Here is a 26,071-nt window from a genome sequence, read left to right on the forward strand (position 1 = left end):
TAGAAATTTTGACATGACGGTTATTTTTTAAATGAAAATCAATTTTTTTCTTGAAATAAAAATTATAGCTAACAATGAAATGAGTACAATGGTTGTTTTGTTTTTTGAACTTCAACTTTTGTTTTTTGAATCATTTTTTAATAAGTTACAGTGTTCCAAAGTTTATAATTTAAAAGCTTCCATCCCCATACAGTGTGTGTATACGTTTTGTGACTCTAACCACCCTCTACTTCTCTCTTTTTCTTTCTCTCTTTCTCTCTCTCTATGTGTGTATGTGTGTATACGCGCGTACGTGTGTGTGTGCGTGTGTGTTGTTTCTACTCGTTATCTGAACTGATTTTATTTGATAGCACACACGCACACGCACGTGCGCGCGTATACATATATATATACACACACACACAGAAAGAGAGGGAGAAAGGTAAAGGATAGAGGTAGAGAGAGAGGCAGTTTGGAGTCACAAAACACATACGCACACTATATGCGGGTGGTAGCTTTTTAATTTAAATTAAATTAATAAACTTTAGAACGCTGTAACTCACTGAAAAATGATCCAATTTCAAAAAACAACAAACCATTGTACTCGTCTCGTTGTCAACTGTCACTTTTATTTCAAGAAAAAATCGAATCAAAAATTTCCATTTACAAAAAATGGCCACCATGATGAAATTTCCAAAGTGGCGTCATCTACAATTAAATTGATGATATCCTCATCTTTCCCCCTCGAAACCATAAAACTTTCGTCTGAAATATTTTTTTGAAAAACTTCTCTTTTTCAAGATATTCGCGTGTATTGGATAGAATGGTCTATTCTGTATATTTGCTGTCTTTCATTTCAATCGCAGAGCGTTTTTACAAAGAGAATACGGTCTCGTCTTACTGACACACACACACACATGCATATATACGTTCTATCCGCGCATTTACCTACCCTCTTCTCATTCAGAGTGTTAATGACGAGTCCGTCGCATTTAAAAGAAATCGCACATAGCGATGACAATAAATCGCGATACGAAATAAAGAGTCGTCGAGCACTAGAATTACTCGTCATAGATCTTCTAATCATGATAATGACAGTTGAGTAAACAAAGCTGAATTGTTGTTATCGAACATCGAGCGGATATTCGTATCGTCGCGCATTTCTGCCGACGGGCAAGCGACTGTCGCGGACGGTCGTCATCACCGATTCGCCGACTCGTCATCAACGGTCGAATAAGCTGACCGATTTACGCGCGGAACGCAAGTACCAGAAAAGACCGTCTCGTCTCCTCTTTGTAAGAGGTCTCTACGCTCGATACGGGAGATAAAAATGGACCTATGCTGACGATCGATCCCGCGTTCGTTCGAGCTCGTCGTGGTTCATTCAATCAGCGATGTAATTCTTTAAGAGTGTCGAGCGCGCGATTCGGCGCGACCTTTACTTATTCAAGAACTTGCGCATCTGCTTCGTCTGATGCTGCATGCTATATTGAGCGTTTTCAGCCTTCGAGATCAGCGAGTCCAGCTTGTCCAGGTGGGAGCCCATCTTCTGATTAAGGTCGATAGGCTTGGGATTGCTGTTCGGCTGGACGTCGCTCTCGGCAGCACACGTGTTACCCTCTATGAGCGTTTCCACCGCCATCACCTCGTCCGTCGCCGCAGGCTCTGCGGACCTCGGCTCCTGGAGCTGCTCCTGCTTTGCGTCGGGCTCCAGGTCCTCCGGCTTATGATGTGGCGTGCCGCTACGGGAGCCAACCTTCACTTTGAGCAACGTGCCGAGACTGCCACAGACTGTCTGCGAAATTTGCCTTACTTCAGCCGAAGATCTCTCTCTTCATCGTCGCTCTCGCGACGAAGGCGAATCACTGTTGAAGTGCGCGTAGCGGCGGTTTGCTCTTTTCCGAAGAACTCTCCGAACTGGTGCACAGCCGTGCGATAGGTTGGAACTAATTATGCTCCCGTCATAGCTTCAAGATCACAATGAGATAATGATCACACCGAAGCCACGGTGACATTTAACCCATTAACGTCCAAAAGTCCTAAAATATTAGTCTTACTTTGCAACTGTATTTTATGTAGAGAAACATATTATATAAGGTTGGAATAGCATTTCCTTGTGTTTTCGGGGTCGTTCTACAAGATTCTGGCATCAGAATTCGTTTAGATTCACAATAAAATCCAATATGCCGGAATTTTTTGAAAAAAGTCGTGAAAAATCGACAATTTTATTTTTTATAAGCTTGATTTCGTATCAAAAATATTACTTTGATACAAATACAAGTGTCACATCTTGTCTAAAAAATATTGAACTTTCAAGGTATGCATTGGTGAAAATGTGAATTCGAGATGGCTGCCTCAAAATGACGGTTTGAGCGAAAAAACTTAAAAAATAATATATTTTTAGAATAACTTTGCAAAATCCTAGTATTTAGCATCAATTTAGTATCCAGGGTATCCTGATTTTAGGATATTTGCTGACAACTAATTCATATTAGAGAATCTCAAAATGGCGGATCCAAGATGGCGACTAAAAAGCAGTAATAATCGTGAAAACTTCCAGATTTTCATGAATTTTCTTCTATTATTTTCATATTCATGAATTATTTTCGAGACGTACACACGCACACATACAGGGTGGGTAATTATAAACTTACAAACTTTATAAAAAACATAAAAAATATCGAGATAAGTACAACGGACGGGAAAAAATAAAAATCGACTACGTAAAGTTTTGAGAAAAATTGCTAAATAAATGAACGAATAAACGCTCAGTGGGCATGCGTTGTGGGCATCGCAGGCATACTACTCCGCACGGCTTGGGCCGGATTGGCAGGCATAACAGCGGACTGGCGCACGCCGTTGTTGCCTGTCAATCCGGTCCAAGCTGTGTGGAGTGGCAGGCCCGCGATGTTCGACCACTGCGCATTTATTCGCTCATTTATTTAGCAATTTTTCTTAAAACTTTACGTAGTCGATTCCAATTTTTTCCTGTCCGTTGTACTTATCTCGATATTTTTTATGTTTTTTATAAAGTTTGTAAGTTTATAATTACCCACCCTGTATGTGTGCGTGTGTACGTCTCGAAAATAATTCATGAATATGAAAATAATAGAAGAAAATTCATGAAAATCTGGAAGTTTTCACGATTATTACTGCTTTTTAGTCGCCATCTTGGATCCGCCATTTTGAGATTCTCTAATATGAATTAGTTGTCAGCAAATATCCTAAAATCAGGATACCCTGGATACTAAATTGATGCTAAATACTAGGATTTTGCAGAGTTATTCTAAAAATATATTATTTTTTAAGTTTTTTCGCTCAAACCGTCATTTTGAGGCAGCCATCTCGAATTCACATTTTCACCAATGCATACCTTGAAAGTTCGACATTTTTGAGACAAGATATGACACTTGTATCTGTATCAAAGTAACATTTTTGATACGAAATCAAGCTTATAAAAAATAAAATTGTCGATTTTTCATGACTTTTTTCAAAAAATTCCGGCATATTGGATTTTATTGTGAATCTAAACGAATTCTGATGCCGGAATCTTGTAGAACAACCCTGAAAACATAAGGAAATGCTATTCCAACCTTATATAATATGTTTCTCTACATAAAACAGTTGCAAAGTAAGCTAATATTTTAGGACTTTTGGGCATTAATGGGTTAACCCTTTGTTGCACGTTTTTTTCTAGTGCATATAATTTTGTGAAACCTGTTACCCGGAAGTTTCTGAGGTCGCTAAGTACGAATCCAGTTAAAAAAAATACAAGATTCAAAATAGCGGATCCAATATGGCGGATGTAATTTTCAAAGTCAATCGGATCCGCTTAAAACTTGTCACTCGAGGGATTTTGGGGTCTCTGATTACGAATCCTATGTTAAAAATACAAGATTAAAAATGGCGGATCTAATATGGCAGATGGAATTTAATTTACGGTCTGTCATTTTAAATCCGCCATTTTGAATTTTGAGAATTTGATAGCAGATTCGTAGTCGGAGATTCAAAAAACTCCAAGAAACCAAATTTCATAGAAATTGGAAAAACTCTTAATTTATGGTCTGCCATATTATATCCGCCATTTTGAATTTCGAAAATCAGACAACGGATTTATAATCAGTGACCAAAAAACATGAATATATACATTTTTCCGTAAATGTTTATTACCAAATTTTTCCAAGAACGATTTTTGAAAGAAAAAATATTTTTGCAATTATTTTGTTTATAACAAATAACTAATACAAAATAATAGTTGTACGACATGATGTATGCAAAGAATAATATCCGAGGATCCCGTAAAGACTTATTACATGATAAGAAACCCTTAACCTAAAATTTAAGAGACATTAAACGATGGCTAAAAAGGTGTCACATATATGTTGACTTGTGCAGCAAAGGGTTAACATCGCTTTATCATCAGTGTGATGTCTCTGTGTCATCATACTGGCGACAAAGCGGACATTCGCGCATTACTATGACCTCGGTGTAACCTCACTGTGATCACTGCGACGTTGATGCTGCGAGGTTTGCGCCTCAGTCCGACTTACCGCAGCGGCGTGCACCGGAAGTTGCAAAATTCGGCAAAGGACTTCTTTCAAAAGAGAGCCGCGAACGCGAGCGGCGTGTGACAATTTGTCTAGGCTGATCGATATATAGGCGCAGCAAAGTGCAGCGGCGCGGAGAGCAGCGGGGTTATGAATTTGAATGGCGTAAAGCATTCCATCGCCGTGGTATCGGCGTCGTAAATGCGACGCGAGGCGAGCGCGTTACGACGGAAATAATAATTAGCTCTCGGCACCGAGAGTGGATCGATCGGAAGGTGTGCGATTAATTAGGCCAAGTCACCTTGAATCTGTTGAGCTTCTTCTGCGTGGTGCTCAAGATGCTGTTCAGCTCGTCCAGCCCGCCGCCGATGCGCCCGGTCGCCTCGTCCGCGTAATCCAAGTCCTGGGAGATAAGACGAAGCGCGATGGAGGAATGACAGCCAGTCCCGGCCGCCGATGAACCCGCGCGAGATCGGCCGTGTCGGCGATACGTTTTCCGACGACCTAGCTCGCACGTGGACGCGCAACTCGACTCCGCCGCCGCGTCGAGGTAACGCGAGAGCGCGGCTGCCGTCGCGTGCGACGGTGCGTGGACACACGCACGGAAATCGCCCGCGGAGGCGATTTACACCTTTTTCCGACAACGCACGCACTTTTGACAGCACCTTGACGGCCGAGCGTCTCTCGCACGGTCGTTCATTCGGCCGCTAGATTCCAAAGAGAGAGAAAGAGAGAGAGAGAGAGAGAGAGAGAGAGAGAGAGAGAGAGAGAGAGAGAGAGAGAGAGAGAGGAGGAGGAGAGACGCGCGGTTCTCGCGATTCTCCCGGCGGGCAGCGGAAGCGAACTACATACATGATTATACCTGCAATGCACCGTTGTTTTCGTCGTCGTCGTTGCGATGGCTTTCATCGTCCGCCGCCTGCGCCTGCTGCCACTCCTCCACGCTCGGCTTCGGCAAGCCGAGTAATTCCGCCCTCTCGCAAGCGTGCTGGTAGTCCTGGGACATCACGCGTTCTTGCCTTTTCGTCTTCCAATGACGGTGTCCGCTCGGCACCAGCCGGTCCGACCAGGTGGAACGCGATCTCGTCGCTCGACGTGCTCTCGGGACCGAGTGCTTGTGTCCGCGAGCAGCCCTGGACGCGAAATTCCGTTAAAATCGTTGCACCCTCGGCCGAGGGCGTGCATCGCTCGGGGAATCCATATTGGGCGAGGGACTGCGCAAGCTCGGCCGACGGCGAGCGCCGCCGTCGAGGTGAGCAGAATTCGAGATGAGGCTCAAGGAGGGACTTTACACCGCGCGACCCGTCGCGCCAAGGTCGATCGCGACGATTAATCCCATTCGCGTGTAACTCTTTCCGATAGGATCACTACGCGTACCGATCTGCCTTCGCGTGGCGTATTCCCTAAAGGATAGTCGCCGGCGCACTAAGAAAAAGACTCCTTGTTGTCGTAACAACCACCCAAAAAAAGTAATTTCAGAACAAGTGGCATCATTCAAATTTTAGAAGATTTTATTCTTATATATGGACTCAAGAGGATTCCTCTAAAATTAAGAGGAAAATATTATAAACACATTATTCTTAATGTTAGATAAATTATATCAAATTTTCCAAAAATAACGGATCCTCCTCCTCCCCCCTATCTCAGAAGCTATGCATTATAACGAAAAATGACAGAACAAAAGTTTTAGGGTTCATAAAGTTCTGTTTTTTGTGACCTCAGATTTGACCTTGACCTCGACCTTGAAGGTCATTTGAAGGTCAATTTGCGGTGTTTAAATGGTAACCCCTATTTTTTATTACACTGTTTTTTTCTACCAATTAATTTGAACAACTTTTGTCTGAAAGATTTCTTTATTCGCCTAATATTTTTTTAGATATTTGAAGAAAACTTGATAACTTTTTCAATATTTAACTTACGATATCTCGTTAACTATTTGTCGGAAGAAAAAGTGATACTGGATTTTCTTGCTTTATTTAGTCTCAAGAATATATTGTTATTGTGCAATAGTGCAATTTGATGATTTTGAAATTTCCAAAAGTCAGTAAGTTAACAAAAGTCAGGGTGCTATTGTAACAATATATTCTTGAAACTAAATAAAGCAAGAAAGTCTAGTACCACTTTTTCTTCCGACAAATAATTAGCGAGATATCGTAAATTAAATATTGAAAAAGTTATAAAGTTTTCCTCAAATATCTCAAAAAATATTAGGCAAATAAAAAAATGTTTTAGACAAAAGTTGTTCTAATTAATTGATAGAAAAAACCGTGTAATAAAAAATATCCCATTTAAAAAACACAAGTTGATGTTCAAATGACCTTCAAGGTTAAATTTGAGGTCACAAAAAACAGAACTTTATGAACCTTAAAACTTTTGTTCGAGTCATTTTTCCCTATAATGCATAGATTCTGATATAGTGGGGGGGTCTGTTATTTTTGGAAAACTTGGTATGTTATATGTATAATGCAAATCTTATTGATTTTAATATAAACTTCCTTTTATACACAGATTACTTAAACATTTTTTAAGAGGATTATTATTCGTTTTTACTGTACCTTTTTATTCTTACTGGTTATACTATTAGATTATATTATTAGTGTGAATTAATTCGGTCCGTTTTTTTCTTCCAAAAAAAGACTTTAATATAAAAAAACATGAAAAAGTACACTAATCAAAGTATTTGCCATCGCTTGCTATAATTTTTCCCATCTGTCTGACAGTTGTTGCATTCCGTGACGGAAAAACGACTCGTTCTTCGAAGCGATCCATTGATTGAGTCATTTCTCTATTTCTTCATAATTGTTGAAGTGCTGGTCCGAAAGCCCATGTGCCATCGATCTGAACAAGTGATAATCGGATGGAGCAATGTCTGATGAATACGGCGTGTGAGGTAAAACGTCCCAGCCAAGTGCTTCCAAGGTAGCCTTCATAATCTTTCCAACATGTGGCCGAGCGTTATCATGCTGGAAGATCACTTTGTCGTGTCTCTTTGCATATTCCAGCAGCTTCAATGCGTTGTTTAAATGGATCAATTGTTGTTGGTAAAGTTTGGCAATGATGATTTAGCTCTGTTTTAATAGTTCATGATACACTACACCCTTTGGTCCCACCATATACAGAGCATTATTTACTTGCCGCGAATATTCCGCTTTAGTATCGATGTGGATGGTTTTCCTGGATCGCTAATGGATTTTCTTCGTTTGGGATTATCGAAATCCATCCACTTTTCGTCTCCAGTCACAATACGATGCAAGAAACCTTTTCTTTTTTGCCTGGCAAGCAAGATTTCAGACATGGCTTTTCGCCTCTCGATGTCTCTTTCTTTCAGTTCGTATGGCACCCATCTTCCTTCTTTGTAAATCTTTCCCATGGCTGCCAAACGCACAGAAATTGTTGATCGATCAACATTTAACAATTGCGCGAGCTCATGTTGCGATTGACACGGATCTTCATCGATTAGCGCCTGCAATTCCTCGTTCTCGAACTTCTTCAGCAGATCTGGACGAGGTTTGTCATCGACACTGAAATCATCACTTTTGAAACGTCGAAATCATTCTCTGCATGATTTATCGGTGGGAGCACTTTCATCATAAGCTTCTGCGAACATTCGATGAGCTTCAGCGGCATGTTTTCTTCAAATGAAAACAGAAAATGAGAACTTCCCGGAAATGATGTTTTTTTTGGTTCGAATTTCGATATTTTCGAATCAGATAAACACGATGTTATTGTTACAAATCCAAACATTTATCAACTGAATATTATTGACAGATATCAAAACTAAAAAATAAAGCCTTTTGTAGACATTAGAGGTTAGAAAATTACATACTACAGCAATTGACCGCTAGATGGACCGAATTAATTCACACACCTAATAGTTAATTTGAAAAAAATTTATCGTAATGTATAGCGAAAAATAATACATATATAGATGTACTTCCAGCTCCAGTTCTACAATAAGTAGGCACGGATGAAATTAGATTATCATAACAAACAAAGGATGGGTCTCAATAAGGCCGTTTTTTGGGCCCTCTTTGATTGGCTTGATACTATGAGAAATTATTACTGTTGACGTATCTCACAACCCCCTGAAACCCGTTTTTCGGTCGATCAATTAGAATCGAAGATAGAGCAGTTTGAAGATTCTCGATGTGCTACACTTTAATTCAGAATTCGTCATAGTTCTCTAAATTATTAATCGATCTTTTCTAGGTTCTTCTAAGTTTTTCTAAGTTATTAATCAATCTCGGCCATCAAACTTTTTCAAAAACTATGATGTTGATGAATAGTATGAAACGCGATGAATAGTAGATTGCTACTTTTTTTTACAAACCATACATTTCTTCTCAGATATAATACATCTTTTTATATTTACCGCCACTTTTGCAGAAGTTAACGGAATATCTTGCAAGTCTGAAGATTCTGACATTGTAAGTACTTTATTAGCATCGTTAGTGTAGTTTTCGAAGAAAAATCAGTTATTGCTTTTTCCTTGACTTTAGTACAAAATGTCGGCACTCGCGCCGAATAATTATCAATCGTTTGAATATACTATTATATTTTCTTTTCTTACAATATCTACATTAAGAATGGATCGACCAACAAGAAGTTCAAAAGTACTTTTTACGTACTTACCACATACCAAATAAAATACTTTTCTTTTGAGTGACTGAATGTTTGCTGTTTGCTAATTGTACCGGGGAACAAATCAAACATAGTTACCGCGACAAATCATTTTTCGTTATTTGTAATTTTAAGAAATATACGTCACCGGGGATGCAAATCATATATCAGGTATGTAAATATGAAACCGGAATTTTTGTATAGAAAATATACGATTATTGTATGAAAATGATAAAAAATATGTCATTCGAAGTGTTGCCCATCGCTAGCTATACATTTTTCCCACCTGTCTGATAATTTGTGGATGCCACGGCAAAAAAACTGTTGCTCTTTTGAGGCAAACCAGTCATCGAGCCATTTTCGTACATTTTCGTAAGAAGTGAAGCGCTGCTCAGCAAGTGCGTGTCCCATCGATGCAAATAAGTAGTAATCGGACGGAGCCAAGTCTGCTGAGTAAGCCGCATGCGGAAGTATTTCCCAACTAAACGCCTCAATCGTTTCCTTCACCAGTTTTGCTGTATGTGATGGTGCATTATCATGAAGCAAAATCACTTTGTGTTGCTTTTTTTGATATTCTGGTCGTTTTTCACGCAAAGCTTGATTCAAATCGATCATTTGTTGTCAGTAGCGTTCAGTATTAACGATTTCGTCAGGTTTTAGCAGCTCATAATAGATCACACCCTTCTGATCCCACCAAACACAGAGCGTCTTCCGTCTTCCGTCCATAGCGATTTGGCCTTGCAGTCGATGTCGATGGTTCGCCTGGAGTTACCCATGATCTTTTATTAGGATTCTCAAAATATATCCACTTTTCATCGCCAGTCACAATTCGATGGAGAAATGACTTTCTTTTGTACTTGGCGAGCAGCATTTCGCAAGTGGTTTTTCGGTTTTCCTGCTGTCTTTCATTCAGTTCATGTGGAACCCATTTTCCCATCTTCTGGATCTTTCCCATGGCTTTCAAGCGTATGGAGACAGCTTCTCGTGTCACATTTAATTGATCCGTGAGTTATTGTTGCGTTTGAACGTCATCCTCATCCAACAATGCTTGCAATTCGCTGTCTTCAAACTTTTTCGGTGGTCTTCCACGTTCTTCGTTTCTCACGTAAAAATCGCTACGTTTGAATTTTTTAAACCACTCAAAACACTGTGATTTACCAAGAGCATGTTCACCGTAAGCTTCGACAAGCATTCGATGCGATTCTGTAGCAGTTTTCTTCAAATGGTAACAGAAAATCAATGCTGTCCGCAAATCGTAGCTTCCAGGCACAAAATTCGACATGTTCAACGCTATTACAAACTATGCTGTTGTATGAAACTTGTATTGTTGTGAGTTGAAAATCTTTGTCAGATGTCAACAAATGGAAATGGCGCCAATGACGCGGTTTGACGGTAACTACATTGACAGCCAGGGCTATCTGTGGGCAAATTCCGGTTTCATATTTACAGACCTAGTATGTTTGTTGGATGTACAACTTCTAGTAAAAATAATAGCAACGTCGTAATAGCGTAATATACACAGGGTTCGGGATCTTTTAGAAACGACTCAGGCAGAACAGAAAATGACGAGAAAATGACCGAATCACCGAACCGATGAAAAATAAGTTTTCCTCATCATTTTGACGTCATTTTGATGTCATCATGATTTTCTATTCTGCCTGGGAAAAATTGTGAAGATTAATCAAATCAAACTAAGAAGAAAAGTAGCATTTTGCACAAATAGCAATAGTTATTAATGGTTGAAAATGACCACATCTAGAAACTTTTTTAATTGATAAGTTGAAAATTTACGTACTTATTTGCAAAATGGTAAAGGACTTTTTTGTTCAGAATGACTTAATCTACAATTATACGACGGCTATTGCGTCTAGCAACAGGTTCAAGATTCAGGGTTCAAAGTTCAATATACTCATATCTAACGCTAGACACAAAAGTCGTCATATAATTGTAGGTTAGGTCATTCTGAACAAAAGTCCTTTACCACTTTGCAAGCAAGTACGCAAATTTTCAAGTTATCAATTAAAAGACCTTCCAGATGTGGTCATTTTCAATCATTAATAACTATTGCAATTTTTGTAAAATAGTACATGACTTTTCTTCTCAGTTTGATCTGATTAATTTTCACAATTGTTTGTTTTCAAAAGATTCCAGGCACCCTGTACATAGATGTGTGTGTACTTTTCTGTGGTCTACATTCTGAACTCTTATATATAGGTAAAAGTATCTCTGAAAGTGTTATATCAATAAGCTTTTTTTAAGTAGCTACGAACTACTTTTACAGACTTTTTTTTTTATAAAAGTAGATTTGCAGTACGAGCCTTTGTATGTATATCCCTCTTAACCTTACTTAACCTTATCTAATAGTTTATTAATTTTATATAATATGTTGTGCTAAAAATAAAGATTAATGTAATAATGCGTTACTTTATTTCTTTCTCTGAATTCCTACAAAACACACACATAGAATTATTATTTTGTTAACCCTTCTTTACCAATGTTTGATTAGATGTAATGAAGCTATATTTGAATTATCTGGTAATTATAATACGCGCTAGTATAGCCTCGCATATATGGTTTCAAAGTAAAATATTTACGTATTTTGCTATATCTTATACATTAGTGAAGAAGAGTTAATAGAGTTAGGTGTTTCGGTTAATTTTGAGGAATTTTTTGCAAAAAGAAGACATTTATTTTTGCGAGACATTAAATTATATTTTATTCAAAATATTTTCCATCATTAGCTATTACTTTTTTCCACTTTTTGAACAACAAGTGAATTCCGCGATAAAAGAAATGTTTGTCCTTCGAAACAATCGACTCATCGAGCTATTTTTGTATCTCTTCATATGATTTAAAACGCTGGTCAGCAAGGCTGTGCTCCATAGATCGAAGTGGAAGGAGCATAGTCTGGTGAATACGCGGCGTATGGTAGGATCTCCCATTGAAGTGCCGATAACGTATCTTTAACTGTTTTTGCAACGTGCGGTCGAGTATTGTCATGCAACAAAATCACTTTGCGTTTTCTTTGAACTATTATTGGACGTTTTTGATTTAAAGTATGATTCAAATCGATTAATTGTTGTTGATAGCGCACAGCAGTGACTGTTAGATTCGGTTGTAGCAACTCATAAAATATGATGCCTTTCATATCTCACCAAATACACAATAAAACCTTATTTCTGTAGATGTTGCGTTTTCGGAGTCGATGTCGATGGTTGGCCTGGACTTATCCAGGACTTTTTATGGTTAGGATTATCATAGTAAATCCATTTTTCATCTCTAGTTATAATTTGATACAAGAACTGCTTCTTTTTGTGACGAGAAAGCAATGAAATGCAAATGGTTAAAGGATTTTGAATAGGCAATTCAGATAATGTATGTGGAACCCATTTGCCATCTTTTTAAATCTTTCCCATTGCGTGTAAACGATCTGAGATGGTTGATTTGTCAACCTTTAATGCTTCAGTTAGTTCTTGAAGCGTTTGAGCTGAGTTTTCATCCAATAATGCCTGTAATTCGGCATCTTCAAACTTTTTCGGTTGACCTGAACGTTCTTTGTCTTTCAAATCCAAATCACCAGGCCGAAATCGCCGATATTAGTACTCGCATGTTTCAACCGATGGAGAAAAGTCAGAATAAGTTTCTGAGATGAATCGGTGGGCTTCAGCAGCCATTTTCTTCGAGTCGAAACAATAAAGCAGTAAATGTCGAAAATACTCCTTACTACTTGCTATTTTCAACCGCATAAAAAAGTGTGGTTATGTTCACGAATGCACATGCCATGTGTCAAATTATTTGTAGAAATGTCTAAGCTTTGAAATGGCGCACCAACTTTCAAAACATCTCTAGTAGATTTGTAGCTATAGCCATCTGTATTAAGCCCTCAAAACTAACCGGAAAGCCTAATACAACTGATTCGCTTGTACATAATTTCTAACCTTTGCTCATACTCTATATCGCCAACAAATAAAAAATTCATGATTTGTTGGATTAACAATACCATTTGTTCCGATTGTAAGGTTGTCGGTTGGAGCAACAAATTATATAAGTAAAAAATAATTTGTTCCCACAACGGAGTCATTTGCTGTCCCACGTTAACAAGCCGTTTGTTGCGGTTACTGGCGTTTTGTTAACCCGACAAAACCTTTTCTCTCCGTGCAGAAGTGGGGCATTAGGAGCCGCGGTATATAAATAGAGCTCTCACGAAGATGGGTCATAAAAATAGTATCGAGACTCTGCATCCCGTGCGAGGAGACGCGAGGATGAAGCCGAATGTCACGAACGGTTGCCCTCCAGCGAACTTAACAGGCGGAATATTGTACGGATTATTTTTCCGTCGTGGAGCGTGACAAAATGGAGAGGAACTCGATTTTCCGTCGCGACGTTTGTACAGACGCTGGATCGTGCGTCACGCGTCCGGCGGAGTATAAATTGAAAAGCGTGCGTTCTCGCGCACGCACTCGTAAACTGCGCGAAAGCCAGTGGTATCAGATGGCGAGAGATGAGAGGGAGAGCGGGAGTTGCGCGGTTCTGTCTCAGGGCGGCGCACAGTGAGGTGAACGCATCAGAAATCGGATATTGGACAAAAAATTAAAAATGCATAATTCGACTTTGTGACGAGTGTTTTCTTTAATATATATCATGAACTATAAATAAATTTGTTTATAAATGATTATATGCCTCCTTCTTTCCTCAGAATGATCCGATGATGTGTGGCATTTTCGTAAATATAGAAATTCCGATAATAAAATAGCTTACCTTCTAAATTTTTTGTAGAAAGCACAACTGCAAATATACCATAAATGCTTATAAGAATTTGTTTATTAGGTTTTAAAGAATATATTTATTTTAGACTTATATCATTTGAGTACTATTATGTATTAATAAATATATGACGTATTCGACAGATAAAAAGAAACTCTTACTCCATTATTCGAAGATGGAGAAAGTTTTTGGAATGGGATGGAATGAGATGAAGTTTTTATCATTTGTTAGAGCAAAGTATCTAATTTCTTAATATGCTTGATATGTATCCCACTTCGTCCCCCTTTTGTAAAAACATGTATAATTAAAGTTCATTCGATTTGGTCAAAAGTTCTTCATTGAACCATTCTCTCAGCAATATTCCAAATAGGAACTAAATATCGACGTTACTTCGTTTGCAGTATTGTATATATCGTTATTTTGTAAGAACGATATGACAAAAATTTTAGTATAACACCAATATAAGATATCTAATGTCGCTATCATATTATCCATATTATATATCCATATTATAGAAGATTTAATAGAGCATTCCATCTTGTATATTGGTCTTGTTAAAGTAAAAATAATACATATAGAGAGGTTTAGCAAGAATTGTATACAAGGTAGGATATTCTATTTTCGAAACTTGCTTTGCTAATAATTTTTTAACAAATAATGAGCGACACAGCTAACTTTTTGAATAAACCTAGTCGATTTGCATTGCATTGTTTTTTTTTTTTCAGTAAAAAAGTCTTGTACTTTACTTTGTATATTTCATTTTTTTGTACTTAACTTTTTCCATTTTCATATACGTCTTTTCAATAAAGGCCTTTTTATAACTCTCCTTTCATATTTTGCCTAAATAGTACTTGCCGTTCTATGCAATGCTTAAGGTATTATAAATAAACATTGGTTACATTGAATGGAATTTTCTTTTTCGAACGAATTTTAATTCCTACTTCTTCACGTGTACTTCTTAATCTAGAAATTTCGCAGATTTCTCCGAACGATGTAAAAGAATCACAACTCAAAAAATACGAAATACTCCGGAAAAGATCGATTTTATCACTCAAAAAAAGTTTAAATCTTATGATGCTTTTATGAGGATACTGTTCAGAAAGATCCAGAACATGTAAAAAAATGAGATAATTTTGTGAAAAAATCGAAAGTGGAACAGATTTGATTATTAAAAATTGCACTAAATACCTTTATATTTGCAAAATTAACATGCTGTTAATGCAATATTACTCGTGACGTTATGAAATTTACTTCATACTGTTACAGAAAATTATCTATACTTTTTATCGATAACAGTAAAAGGCATGAACGTATATGAACATAGACTTATTGAAGACAGCCGCATTTTTCTATATATTTGACGGCGTGACATTATTGTGCCACATAATATAGATGATTTTTATTTTATACACTAAAAATATATCAATTGTACATTATTTGTATTAAATTTCAAGTAATTCCATTGAAAAATGTAGGAGTTATAAGCAAATGACCGAAAAATGACACATTCGCCCCACGGTGCGGCGGCACCGTGTCGTCATGGCCGGCCGGCCGCTCATAATTAATTTCAATCTCATCGATACCCAGCGGCCCATACAAATACCTCTCTCTCCCTCCCCCTCTGTCTTTCTCTCTCACCCACGCGTAGGTCGTAAAGGCGGACGGGTGCGCTTATATAAGCTACGCGACAGCATGATCGGTTTGCATTGTTGTCGCAGCGAACTGCATCGCCTTGCGCGAGCGACGCGCGAATCACGGCATTGACAATGTCGTCCGGAATCGCGACGCGACGGATCGGCTGCACCTTGTTGAGCCTGTTGCTCGTGTTCTCCGCGCAGGTGAGAGAGACGGGGCTGTCCTGGATTCATGGCGAGAGGAAGTTGAGAGGACCTGCCGGAAGAGGCAGATCTTTCCGTCGCGATTAGCGAAATCGCCGTCGTGCGAATGGCGTCTTCAAACGGGTATTTCCGCAAATGGAGGACTCGAGCTTTCTCGGGTTTCCGGTTGCGGAGGTTAGATTTTTTATGCCACACGTTGATCGCTACGGAATTCACGGTGACTAGGCTTGGGAAGTAACTCGTTACTTGTAACGAAGTTATGGTTACAATTATTTTTTTATGGTAACTGTAACTTAACTTCGTTCCGTTTTTTCCATCTGTAACTGTAACTTACTTTAGTTACATTTGTTTGATAACTAGTAATTAATTTAATAAATACTTTAATAGTTACTTTATATATTTCAAACTTAAGTTTCTGGTAGACCAGCATGATAAAGCGATGTGCGATGCTTGATATCCAATAAGCATACAGTTATTCTGGCTGTATTTGGTAAACGCGCTACTACGTCATCTATCTTTATCGTTCATTAGATGTAAAATAAGGATAAAATGACGCAATAGCGCTAATAGTCTCCTCTCCGAACGCAACCTGTATTTCTTTCAAAAAAATTGTACGCCTATTGGACATTTCCGTTGCGCATCGCCAGTCTTTATTTATTAACATAACCTACGTTCAGCGTAAAGTGCGCTGTGTGGTTTCAGTTATATAAAAAATTCAAGCAATGGTTAACATTTCAATTTTCGGAGAAGGATTGAAAAATGCCATGGCCAGTATATACAGAAATATTCGAGTTGCAGCAAAAATTTGGAAATAAGAACAACTGGGCAAAACATGCACCGGCAAAAAAATTATTCATGCAAATAGAACTTCAACTGCAAATTTAAGAAAATATATGAGTGTAGATCTTTATTTACAAAATATATTTTTTAATGAGTAAAATCTAATTTTTCATATTAAAATTACTTTTAATATTTTTAGTATTTATTATCCTCATCAAATTCATTCACTTTCTTATAATTGTTATTAATAGTCTTAAAGAATAAAAGTGAATTGCTTATTTAAATTAATGAATCTAATTTGTAAAAATTATACGAGAAATATAATAATCAATAAATTACTTTCATATAAAATTGAAGGAATTTATACAATTACGAAATTTAACATAATAGCACAATTATTGTAAAAAAGTAACTGAAAAGTAACGACTCGTTACTTTCTAAATAACTATAACTGTAACATGTTATTTCTGAAGGTCAATAACTTGTAATTGTAACTGGTTACTTTTTCAGTGAAAAAACTGTAAATGTAACTAGATAGTTTTGCAAAGTAGCTTTCCCAATCCTGACGGTGACACATTTTTTACGGCTACATTCGAAATCCGGTAATCGCAACTTGTCGTTTGCCTATTTCTCAAGATTCATTCTGTTGTTGGTCAAATTAAAGAGAGAGAGAGAGAGAGAGAGAGAGAGAGAGAGAGAGAGAGAGAGAGTGAGTGAGTGAATGAAAGAGTGAGAGAATGAGAGAGTGAGAGAGTGAGAAAGTGAGAGAGTGAGAGAGTGAGAAAGTGAGAGGGTGAGAGAATGAGAGAGTGAGAGGGTGAAAGAGTGAGAGAGTGAGAGTGTATGTGTGAGAGAGAGAGAGAGAGAGAGAGAGAGAGAGAGAGAGAGAGAGAGAGAGAGAGAGAGAGAGGGAGGGAGGGAGGGGGGTGGAAGGCAGAGACCAGCTTCTAGCATTATCGCGGATTTCGGCGTGAATTCGGCAGTAACAATGCCGCCAATATCCGTACGATCGCTCCAATATTGCGGCGTGTTGTCGAGTCGCCCGGCATCGGGAACGATGCTCGCGGCGCGAGTCGTTAAGTTCTCCGTGACCTTCGCTACAATGAAAACGCCAAAAGTGATCGCGCGGGCCTGGGGATGCAGAGAGACAAAGAGAAAAAGAGTCGCGCTCGCGATTATCGCGCTCGCCACGTGTAAAACGGATAATTTTGTTCTCCGACTAGTTCTCGGCCGGAAGAGGGAAAAAAGTCCGCTGGCGTGCGTGCGGAGGAAGGCCGAGCGCTCGGACGGCGCTCGGGCGAACTCCGCGTTCCTAGCTAAACGATAAGTTTCTCACCAAGGTGCAACGTCCTTTCTCCAGGCGCTCGACCACGACTACGAGGCGTACTGGCGCGACGATCGGATAAAAACGCACCCGAGGAACGATACGATCCTGAGCAGTCGCGAGCTCCTCCTCGAGCGGCTGATTCACGTGGAGCCGAAGGCGAGCTACGGCCTGCAGGAGGCGACGGAGCAGCTGCTGCACTACGGCGCGCTACTGCGAACGCAAGTCTTGGACACCTTCGGCAACCTTCTGTACATCCACTACGACGACTTCAGCGTGCGGGAGGTCGAGGCTGTGCGCAGGGTCTACCGGGAGACCCTCGAGCGGCGCTACAACATATTCCAGCTGGCGGTGAGCATGCTGAGGAAGCCGGACATGAGGCCTTGGAGGATCTGCGCCGATATCTACGCGGAAGCGGAAGCCTGCCTGAGGAGCAGCGCTGATGTATGCCGCGGCATCAGGAAGCGACATGACCTGTCACATCCCGACGACCACCTCGTCATGCACGCCTCGAATGTCACGTACTTGGTGTTCCGTTCGTCCAAGATTGCGAGGCAGTACCCTGGCGGGTTCTCTTTACCAGCATTGTTGACATTTCTGCACCGGGGAGTCCTGTCGATCACGCCCGGCCTGTTGTCTGGGCTTCTTCATCACGTGAAGTACGACGATTATGACGCTGACGTTCTCCTCGCCGAACGGGAGCTCGTACGCCATTTAAACGAAGTTGCGAGCACCAGCAAGCGTAGTTCTCAGGCCGTCCTGGAGCCGATGTCGCCGAAGGACCTGAAGAGGCACCATAGTGTGGCGTCCTTGCTCAGGTACTACATCAGTATCCACGTAGAGAGTCTCGCGAGCAACGAGCTGAGGAGGCACGCGCTCCTCATCGTCAAACACTTGATCGACGACATTGGCGTGATCGATGAGAATATTCACCTGCTCGGCAACGTCTACGAGAACGGCACGATTCACGTCGGGTATCTCTTCGACCTGGTGTTGCCTGACGACGTGCTGCACGACGACGTAATCGAGGCTAAAAGATACCTGGTAGATAAGCTGAACGAGCTCGACGTAGTCGAAAGGTACCTCAGGGTGTCCAAGTATCAACAAGCCACACCAGCTCACCTGCTAATGGAGATCACCGGCCAGCTGCAGGATGTCGGCTTCGCCGAGAACATCGCGATGGCTCTTCGGATACATGCGAGATTCTGGCGCAGGAGTTACATGGTCGAAAGTCTGCACGAGCTGCTTAGGCTGTTCGACGCGTACGAGAACCTGCGACGGGTAGCGCGCTACAAGGACATAATGAGGAACCTCGACAAGATCAGACAGAGTCTGTCTGATATGCAGGACGTGCCCGTCGAGATCCTCTGTAACGCGCCGCGAGCTTGTCTACGGAACGGCCTGCGGATGCTCTTAGATTGCAAGCTCGTAAGCCCCGAGATCAAGGAGCTCATCGGGGATTTTCTCAAGCAATTATCACCCAAGGGCGCTCCGTTGGATGACGTGTGCCTGACGAGTTCCATGAAAGTGATAAAATTCCGACGCACGACGGATATCCAGGACGTGGATGTGTCGGAAAACAGCCTCCCTGTGGAGAGCTCCGAGGCTCACGCGGAAACACCGGACTTGGACGATATATCCGAGTTGGAAACGACGGAGATCGACACGACGGAGCAGGAAACGACGACTCGATCCACTCCACGGAAAGAGGAGGACGATCTCAGCGCGGCCATTACGCAGAAATCGGAAGAGAGCTCAGAGTTACTCGTTGAAAACTCGGATGAAACCACGGAGAGGCTTTCAGACGAGACTGGATCGTCTCTGGAAGAGAGCGTGGAATCTCCGAGCACGAAGGCGGCCGAGAGTACGATCTATGAAACAACTGAACCTGTCTTAACTATGACGACGACGAGGACGACGACGACGACGACGGCGACAACGACGATGATAGACGACATATCAGAGTCTCGTCAGGAAGAGACGACCACAGCTGCGACAAGCACAGTAGCAGCGACAACGACCACGACCGCAGCGACTACTACATCAGCCACGACCGTAGAAGACGAAGAAGTGCCGAACATTGACATAGAATTGGAGAAGAAGTTGACGATCACGATGAGCGCAATTCACGACGAAGACTCGGACTCGGTCGGTGCCACCTCGATGAGCCCGATGACGCCTGTCGTGATCGCTTTGAAGAGCTCCTGCGAATTGGGTGAGTGCAGTGCCGAGCGAAGCTCGGAAGAGAGCGACGAGCACGAGGACACGTCGACTACCTTGGCGGAAAATGCAACCACGACGACGATTGTGCCGACTACGCAGGGTCTCGCTATCTTCGAGACTACGAGTGAAACTTGGACAACATCGCCTGGACCGTCGTCGAGCCAGAAGGTCTCGGGGGAGACGACAGCGCCGGTGGCGAGCGAAACGCTCGTCGCTGAAGGTAATAACATTATATTACACTTTGCAAGATGATGCTTAACGAGATAAAGCATATCTCTTCATTTTACAACGACGCAACGACGTACACCGGTAACTTAGAAATAGTGTTATATCTAGATGATTTCAAAATTAGCCGGATGACGAGATAACACGAAACGTGTAAATTTCTCTCTTAGCACTTTATTCTAGATAAATCCCAATGCAATCTCAGTCTCAATTCCGCCTGACACGCAACGCCAACGTAAACATCACGCGATGTGGAAACAAATATTACTATATTTTACATGTTCGCAACAATGTAGGCTAAATCATTCGTGAACGTCATCTTGGATAACTTCATGAAGATAATACGTTTGCCAATTTAAAAGAGAGACGCAGGTGAAGATAATATACACATACATTATTTGAATAAAAAAATAAGTTGGCACCAGAACTATGTCTGAACGATTTTATCCAGCTAACAACAAATATTGCTCGGAAAATATATTCCTCATTGAGCGTTAAATAGCGTTAAATATATATCAATCACAATAGACAGACCTTTGACATTACAACATTACATTGTATACTACAACAGACCTTGAACCCTTTGTGGTCGTAGCGGCATCCGGATGTCCATTAGTTGGAAACGAACAACACGGCTAGAAACTTACGTTCAGTCAAAAATTTTCTATTTATGATCTTGAAATTTTGAAAAATCAACAAGTTAATAAAAGTTAGGACACTATTGTAACAGCATATTCCTGAGACCAAATAGAATAAAAAAGTCTAATATCATTTTTTCTTCCGACAAATAGTTACCGAGATATTGTGAACTAAATATTTAAAAAGTTACCAAATTTTTCTTAAATATCTCAAAAAATAGTAGGCAAATAAAAGAAATATTCCAGACAAAAATTGTTGAAATTAATTGCTAGGAAATGATGATGTAATATAAAATTGGGTTTTCCATGTAAGAAAAGTGGTGATCAGTGAATATTTCGAAAATAGCGTCATCTCTAAACAAAATGATATCGCTATCTTATGTCCTCTTTCAAAACAAACAAGTTTTGAACATTAGTCCGTATCTTTTATAGTATCTTTTTCGAGATATTTGAATGGATAAATTGAAATAAGCCACCTTGTACATATATATGTATATATATATATATATATATACACAGTCATTTTCTATTTATTATTTTTTTCATCTTGTTACAATATTTTTTAGACGCGGATCAATCTATTATTATAATACTTGTACGCGAAAACCTTAAAAATGACCACATCTGGAGATTCTTTTAATTGATAACTTGAAAATTTACGTACTTATTTGCAAAATGATAAACTTTTTTTCTTCAGAATGACCTAAGCTACAATTATATGACTGTTATTATGTCTAGCGGCAGGTTAAAGATTTAGGGTTCAAAGTTCAATATACTCACATCTATTGCTAGATATTCATTTCAATAATTAATAACTTAATAACTACTGCGATTTCTGCAAAATGGTACTTAACTTTTCTTCTCAATTTGATCTGATTAACCTTCACAATTTTTCACGATTTTTTTCAAAAATTCCCGGGCACTTTATATAGAGTGAAGCATGTAAAACAGACTACCTGGATAACTTTGAAAATATGCAAGATATAAAAAAATGTTAAATACAGAAGTTGTAGAAGTTTTTTAAGCGACGCATCATATAGCAGTAATAATATGATTTTGAACAGTATCATCAAGATTACGAGGTCACCTTGAATTTGATTGGAATAGCAGCCCCAATTTTTTATTATATCAATTTTTTTCCACCAATTAATTTGAAGAACTTTTGTCTGAAACATTTTTTTATTTACTTGATATTTTTTGAGATATTTAAGGGAAACTCGGTAACTTTTTCAATATTTAGCTTACGATATTTCGGTAACTCATTCATCCGAAGAAAAAGCAGAGAAAGGGGATACTAGACTTTTTTATTCTATTTGATCTCAACTATATACTATTACAATAATGTTCTAGCTTTTATTAATTTGATGATTTTGGAATTTCCAAAAGTCGTCACGTTGACAACAGTTAGGACACTATTGTAACAATATACTCTTGAGAGCAAATAGAGTACAAAATTCTAGTATCACTTTTTTCGACAAATAGTTGCCGAAAAGTCGTAAGTCAAATATTTAAAAATTTACCAAGTTTTCCTTAAATATCCCAAAATAATATTAGGCAAATAAGAAAATCTTCCAAACAAAAGGTGCTAAAATTAAATAATAGTGGAAAAAGATGATATAATAAAAAATTGAGGTTTCCATTTAAGAAAAGTAATGATCAGTGAATATTTTAAAAGTGGTGCCATCTGTAATCAAAATTATATAGTTGTTCTATGTCCTCTATGAAACCATATAATTTTTGTCTGAAATATTTTTCTCCAAAATATCGCGTTTACAAAAAAAAAAAATCGGGTGACCAGGTGGTCTGGGACACCTTGTATATAATATCGAGGTTTCAACTATTAAAATATTATTGTTGGCTATTCTGCAGTAGGAAAGAGATTAAATCAGGCTCTTGCGACACTAGCGATCACTTATCTCTCTCCTTAGTTTGCGACCGTCATTTGTTCCTACTTCTCTTATCTCGACATTGCATCGTTCCGCCTAAACAACCTGTAAACAAACAAATTACCTATGCCGGGCATAGCCCGACTTGTAACTGCAAAGAATTAACATCCGCGAACGCGGTTTTTTACTTTTTAACGCGGTCGGCCAAGTTCCTGTAGCGATTAATTTAACCAAACAAAACACGATGCAGGCGAGAAGTGCACGGAGTCGTCCTGCTCGGAGGAGTGCGCTGGCTCCAAGAGTGAGAGCGTCGAGTCGCCGAGCTGCTGGCGTACCGGAGACTGCTCGGGCAAGTCTTGCTCAGGCTGCGACTCTTTGATGGAAGATTGCGATGACCAGAGCAGCGACTTCGAGGACTCGAAGACCGAGAGACCAGCGAACAGCACCGGTGTCGAGTGCCGGCCTGAGGTCGTCTGCGAGAAGGAATCCTCCGCGAAGTTCCCGGCAGGGTGCGATGCGCCGAAGAGCGGGAGGAGCGACAACGAAAGATGCGTGAAGGTGTGCGCCTCGCGGGAGAAGGCGCGGTCCTCCTGCGAGGACCAGGATGGCGACTGCTCAGGCAACGCTGAGCTGCCGACGGTGGAGCTGAAGCTGGAGCGCGCGCGAAATCGGAGCGTGTGCGAGATCCCAGACCCTCATCATCGTCGGCAGATGCGGCGCCTGGCGAGGATGCGAGCGATCAGCGCCGCGACGTCGCGCCAGGACGACGTCTCTGCGTCGCTGAGGAGGTGGCCACGTCGAGGTCGAGGTCGGCTCGCGACCGAGGAGCTGTACGAGCTCCTGGCGAACAGGCTGCCCCATGACGAGAGCGACAGGACGAGGACGAGGACGGGGACGGCGGAGGAGCAGCCGTCGCCGGGCGCGATGATGAAGATGAAGTTGGAGACGGGCGGAGGTCGGAAGAAACGTACGTTCGGTCGCAAGCAACGGCACCAGCTGTACACGTTGAAGGAAAAGCTGGCGAGGAGACATGGCGGCGGAAAATCGAACACCGCGAGGCAGACGTATCGATCGACCAGGACCAGGTCGGCTCGCCGCGGTCACACGGACAGGATATCATCGTCCTCCAGGAGAGACCCGAGGTCGATCGTCGTCGCGCCGCTTCGCGAAGGCGCGATGATGTATTGGGATCTGTCGGTGTAAAATTACGACGTCGTATCGCACTTATCGGCAGAAAATGTCCCGCGGAGGTTAACGAAGCCCCAGTCGAAGTCGGCCAACTGATTATGTTTGTGAACAGGGCGTTTGTCGAATTCGATTAAATGATTACACTGGAGACGTTGAGATATTAATATAGTCGTCTATATTTAACTCGCCGCTATCGCGCTAGGAATGATTCCGCGATTGAAAACCGCGCCACGGCGTCCGCGGTTAATTCGCGTTACGGTTAATGAGCTTTCGATCGAGAGCTCGCCGAGCGGCGATTTGCGCTGCGAATCGGCCCGCTTGAGACGCGCCCTCCCCCTCCCGTCCCTACCGAATTCGATTCTAATGTCGATACGTTGGAGACCCCCGCGACTTTCGCTGGTCATCGAGGATAATTCTACGATCCAGTGCGATTTATTTGATTATTTATTTAGGGGACAAATTTCTTCTTGGGAAAGGAAAAGAAAGGGAAAGGGAAAGAAAAAGAAGAAGAAAACATCACCCCTCCCACACACACACACACGCACAGTATGCACACAGCACACGTGCGCTGCATGCACGCACACTCCTCGATATCTCCTCGATCAATGTGCGGTTAATGACGTGCAATGCTGACACAACGGCGTGTTGGAAATTAATTCATTATCGAAGGGGGGAAGAGAAGTCGCACATGGAAATTCTTGCACGCGAACTTGTCGCGCGAGCGGAACGTCAACCATGTGTGAAAAGTTATACACGAAAGTTTCAACGGGTCACACGCACGAGCGGAAAGCCGCAATTATTGCATATTTATTAATCACAAGCTGTTTCTCTCATAGTAGCCGCTCATAGTGGTCTTCCACGTGGCTTCAGCTCGCTCGATTAACTCTCATCGGGCGTTAGAGTCAATTTGTGACCCTCTTTGAAATTTGAAATTTGAATGGAACTCTTTTCATACGATCCAATTAAGGGGACTGGAGAGTCAGGTTGCTGAAAAATCGTGCTTGCTTTTGATAATATTTTGTGACGAACTGAATAAATGTGCAAGAATAAAAATTTTAGGTATATTTATACAACATATGAAGAGTAGAAAAATTTTGTTTATTAACAAATACTCATATAAATATACGATATATATAGCTGAAATATGCTCTCCTTTTTTTTCACGTTGTTTTTGCAGTAATATCTCGGCTCTCGGTGGTCCGATCAGAGTGAATTTTAGCTAGAAATCTTGAGGAGGCTTATCATTATCCGGTGAACCACAAATACAATACAAATAATATACAATACAAAAAAAAATGGAACAAGATTAACAATGTAGCAGCTATTATTAGGAAAAGATTCAAATTTTTCAGTTCTTTTACAATAAAAAAATTAATATCTCGAAATGAAATATTTTGACGGAGTTGTCCATGGTTCACCTGAGAGCCAGATGAACAAATATTATTGCTTCAAAACTTCAAATCAACACGAAGCTCAGTTTCGGAGAAATCACTGCAAAAAGTTGAACAATAAAATTTCGAGAAAACTCGTTTAAAATTTAAGTGGACGTATATTTATATGAATATTTGTTAATAAACAAAATTTTTCTACTCTTAATATGTTATATGAATATATCCTAAATTTTCATTCTTGCACATTTATTCAGTTTATCATAAAATATTATCAAAAACAAGCACGATTTTTCAGTAATCTGACTCTCCAGTCCCCTTAATTTCGTTCTTTGACCCCTGACTCTATCAAATTATGGGACTACCGTCGTTGTTACCTGGTTGAAATTTTACAGATAGAATTTCAATTAGCGTATCGATCTTCTGGTAGCGATCAGATGGATTTTAACATCGAATTTGAGTTTTGAAACGATCGTCCGATGAGAGTTACGATCCTTTCGTCCGAGGCGGCTCGCAAGTTTCAGCGTCGCGCTCGCGACGGCGAGGAGGCCGGCGGGAGAACGCCATAAAGCGGATAAGCGGGCCGAACGGCGGCACACAATGAGAAGTAAATTTGACATGGCCGGTGCGCGGCGCGTAATCTGTCTTATTAAACGGCCGGCTCTCGGCGC

At 40.5% G+C, this 26,071-nt stretch overlaps 2 protein-coding genes across 3 annotated transcripts; one reads left to right on the forward strand and one right to left on the reverse strand.

Moving 5' to 3' along the window:
* Positions 1–396: 396 nt before the first annotated feature.
* On the reverse strand, positions 397–5,755 carry LOC105184924 (uncharacterized). 2 transcript variants are annotated; one of them, XM_025307968.1, is made up of 3 exons: positions 5,379–5,755; positions 4,828–4,929; positions 397–1,774 (listed from the first exon to the last, which is right to left on the reverse strand). In XM_025307968.1, exons 1-3 carry the CDS (start codon positions 5,433–5,435, stop codon positions 1,418–1,420), a joined length of 516 nt encoding a protein of 171 aa, XP_025163753.1. In that variant the 5' UTR covers positions 5,436–5,755; the 3' UTR covers positions 397–1,417. The 2 variants fall into 2 exon arrangements, with proteins under 2 accessions (XP_025163753.1, XP_011142354.1); XM_011144052.3 differs by having other exon boundaries at positions 5,389–5,753.
* A 9,868-nt stretch (positions 5,756–15,623) lies between these two features.
* Positions 15,624–25,007, forward strand: LOC105184918 (serine-rich adhesin for platelets). The gene is made up of 3 exons (XM_011144042.2): positions 15,624–15,748; positions 17,889–20,295; positions 23,075–25,007. Exons 1-3 carry the CDS (start codon positions 15,677–15,679, stop codon positions 24,025–24,027), a joined length of 3,432 nt encoding a protein of 1,143 aa, XP_011142344.1. The 5' UTR covers positions 15,624–15,676; the 3' UTR covers positions 24,028–25,007.
* Positions 25,008–26,071: the final 1,064 nt, after the last annotated feature.

The sequence above is a fragment of the Harpegnathos saltator genome, unplaced genomic scaffold, assembly GCF_003227715.2.
Source record: "Harpegnathos saltator strain DR-91 unplaced genomic scaffold, Hsal_v8.6 scaffold133, whole genome shotgun sequence".
NCBI lineage: Eukaryota > Metazoa > Arthropoda > Insecta > Hymenoptera > Formicidae > Harpegnathos > Harpegnathos saltator.

Bases quoted from the DNA above. Each gene is read 5' to 3' on its own strand.
- LOC105184918 (XM_011144042.2), top strand. From the start codon at position 15,677: ATGTCGTCCGGAATCGCGACGCGACGGATCGGCTGCACCTTGTTGAGC. The intron at 15,749-17,888 runs GTGAGAGAGACG...TCCTTTCTCCAG, and splicing joins TGCTCGTGTTCTCCGCGCAG to GCGCTCGACCACGACTACGA. The intron at 20,296-23,074 runs GTAATAACATTA...AACACGATGCAG, and splicing joins CGAAACGCTCGTCGCTGAAG to GCGAGAAGTGCACGGAGTCG.
- LOC105184924 (XM_011144052.3), bottom strand. From the start codon at position 5,532: ATGTCCCAGGACTACCAGCACGCTTGCGAGAGGGCGGAATTACTCGGC. The intron at 4,930-5,388 runs GTATAATCATGT...CTTATCTCCCAG, and splicing joins AAAACAACGGTGCATTGCAG to GACTTGGATTACGCGGACGA. The intron at 1,775-4,827 runs GTGACTTGGCCT...CAAATTTCGCAG, and splicing joins AGAAGCTCAACAGATTCAAG to ACAGTCTGTGGCAGTCTCGG.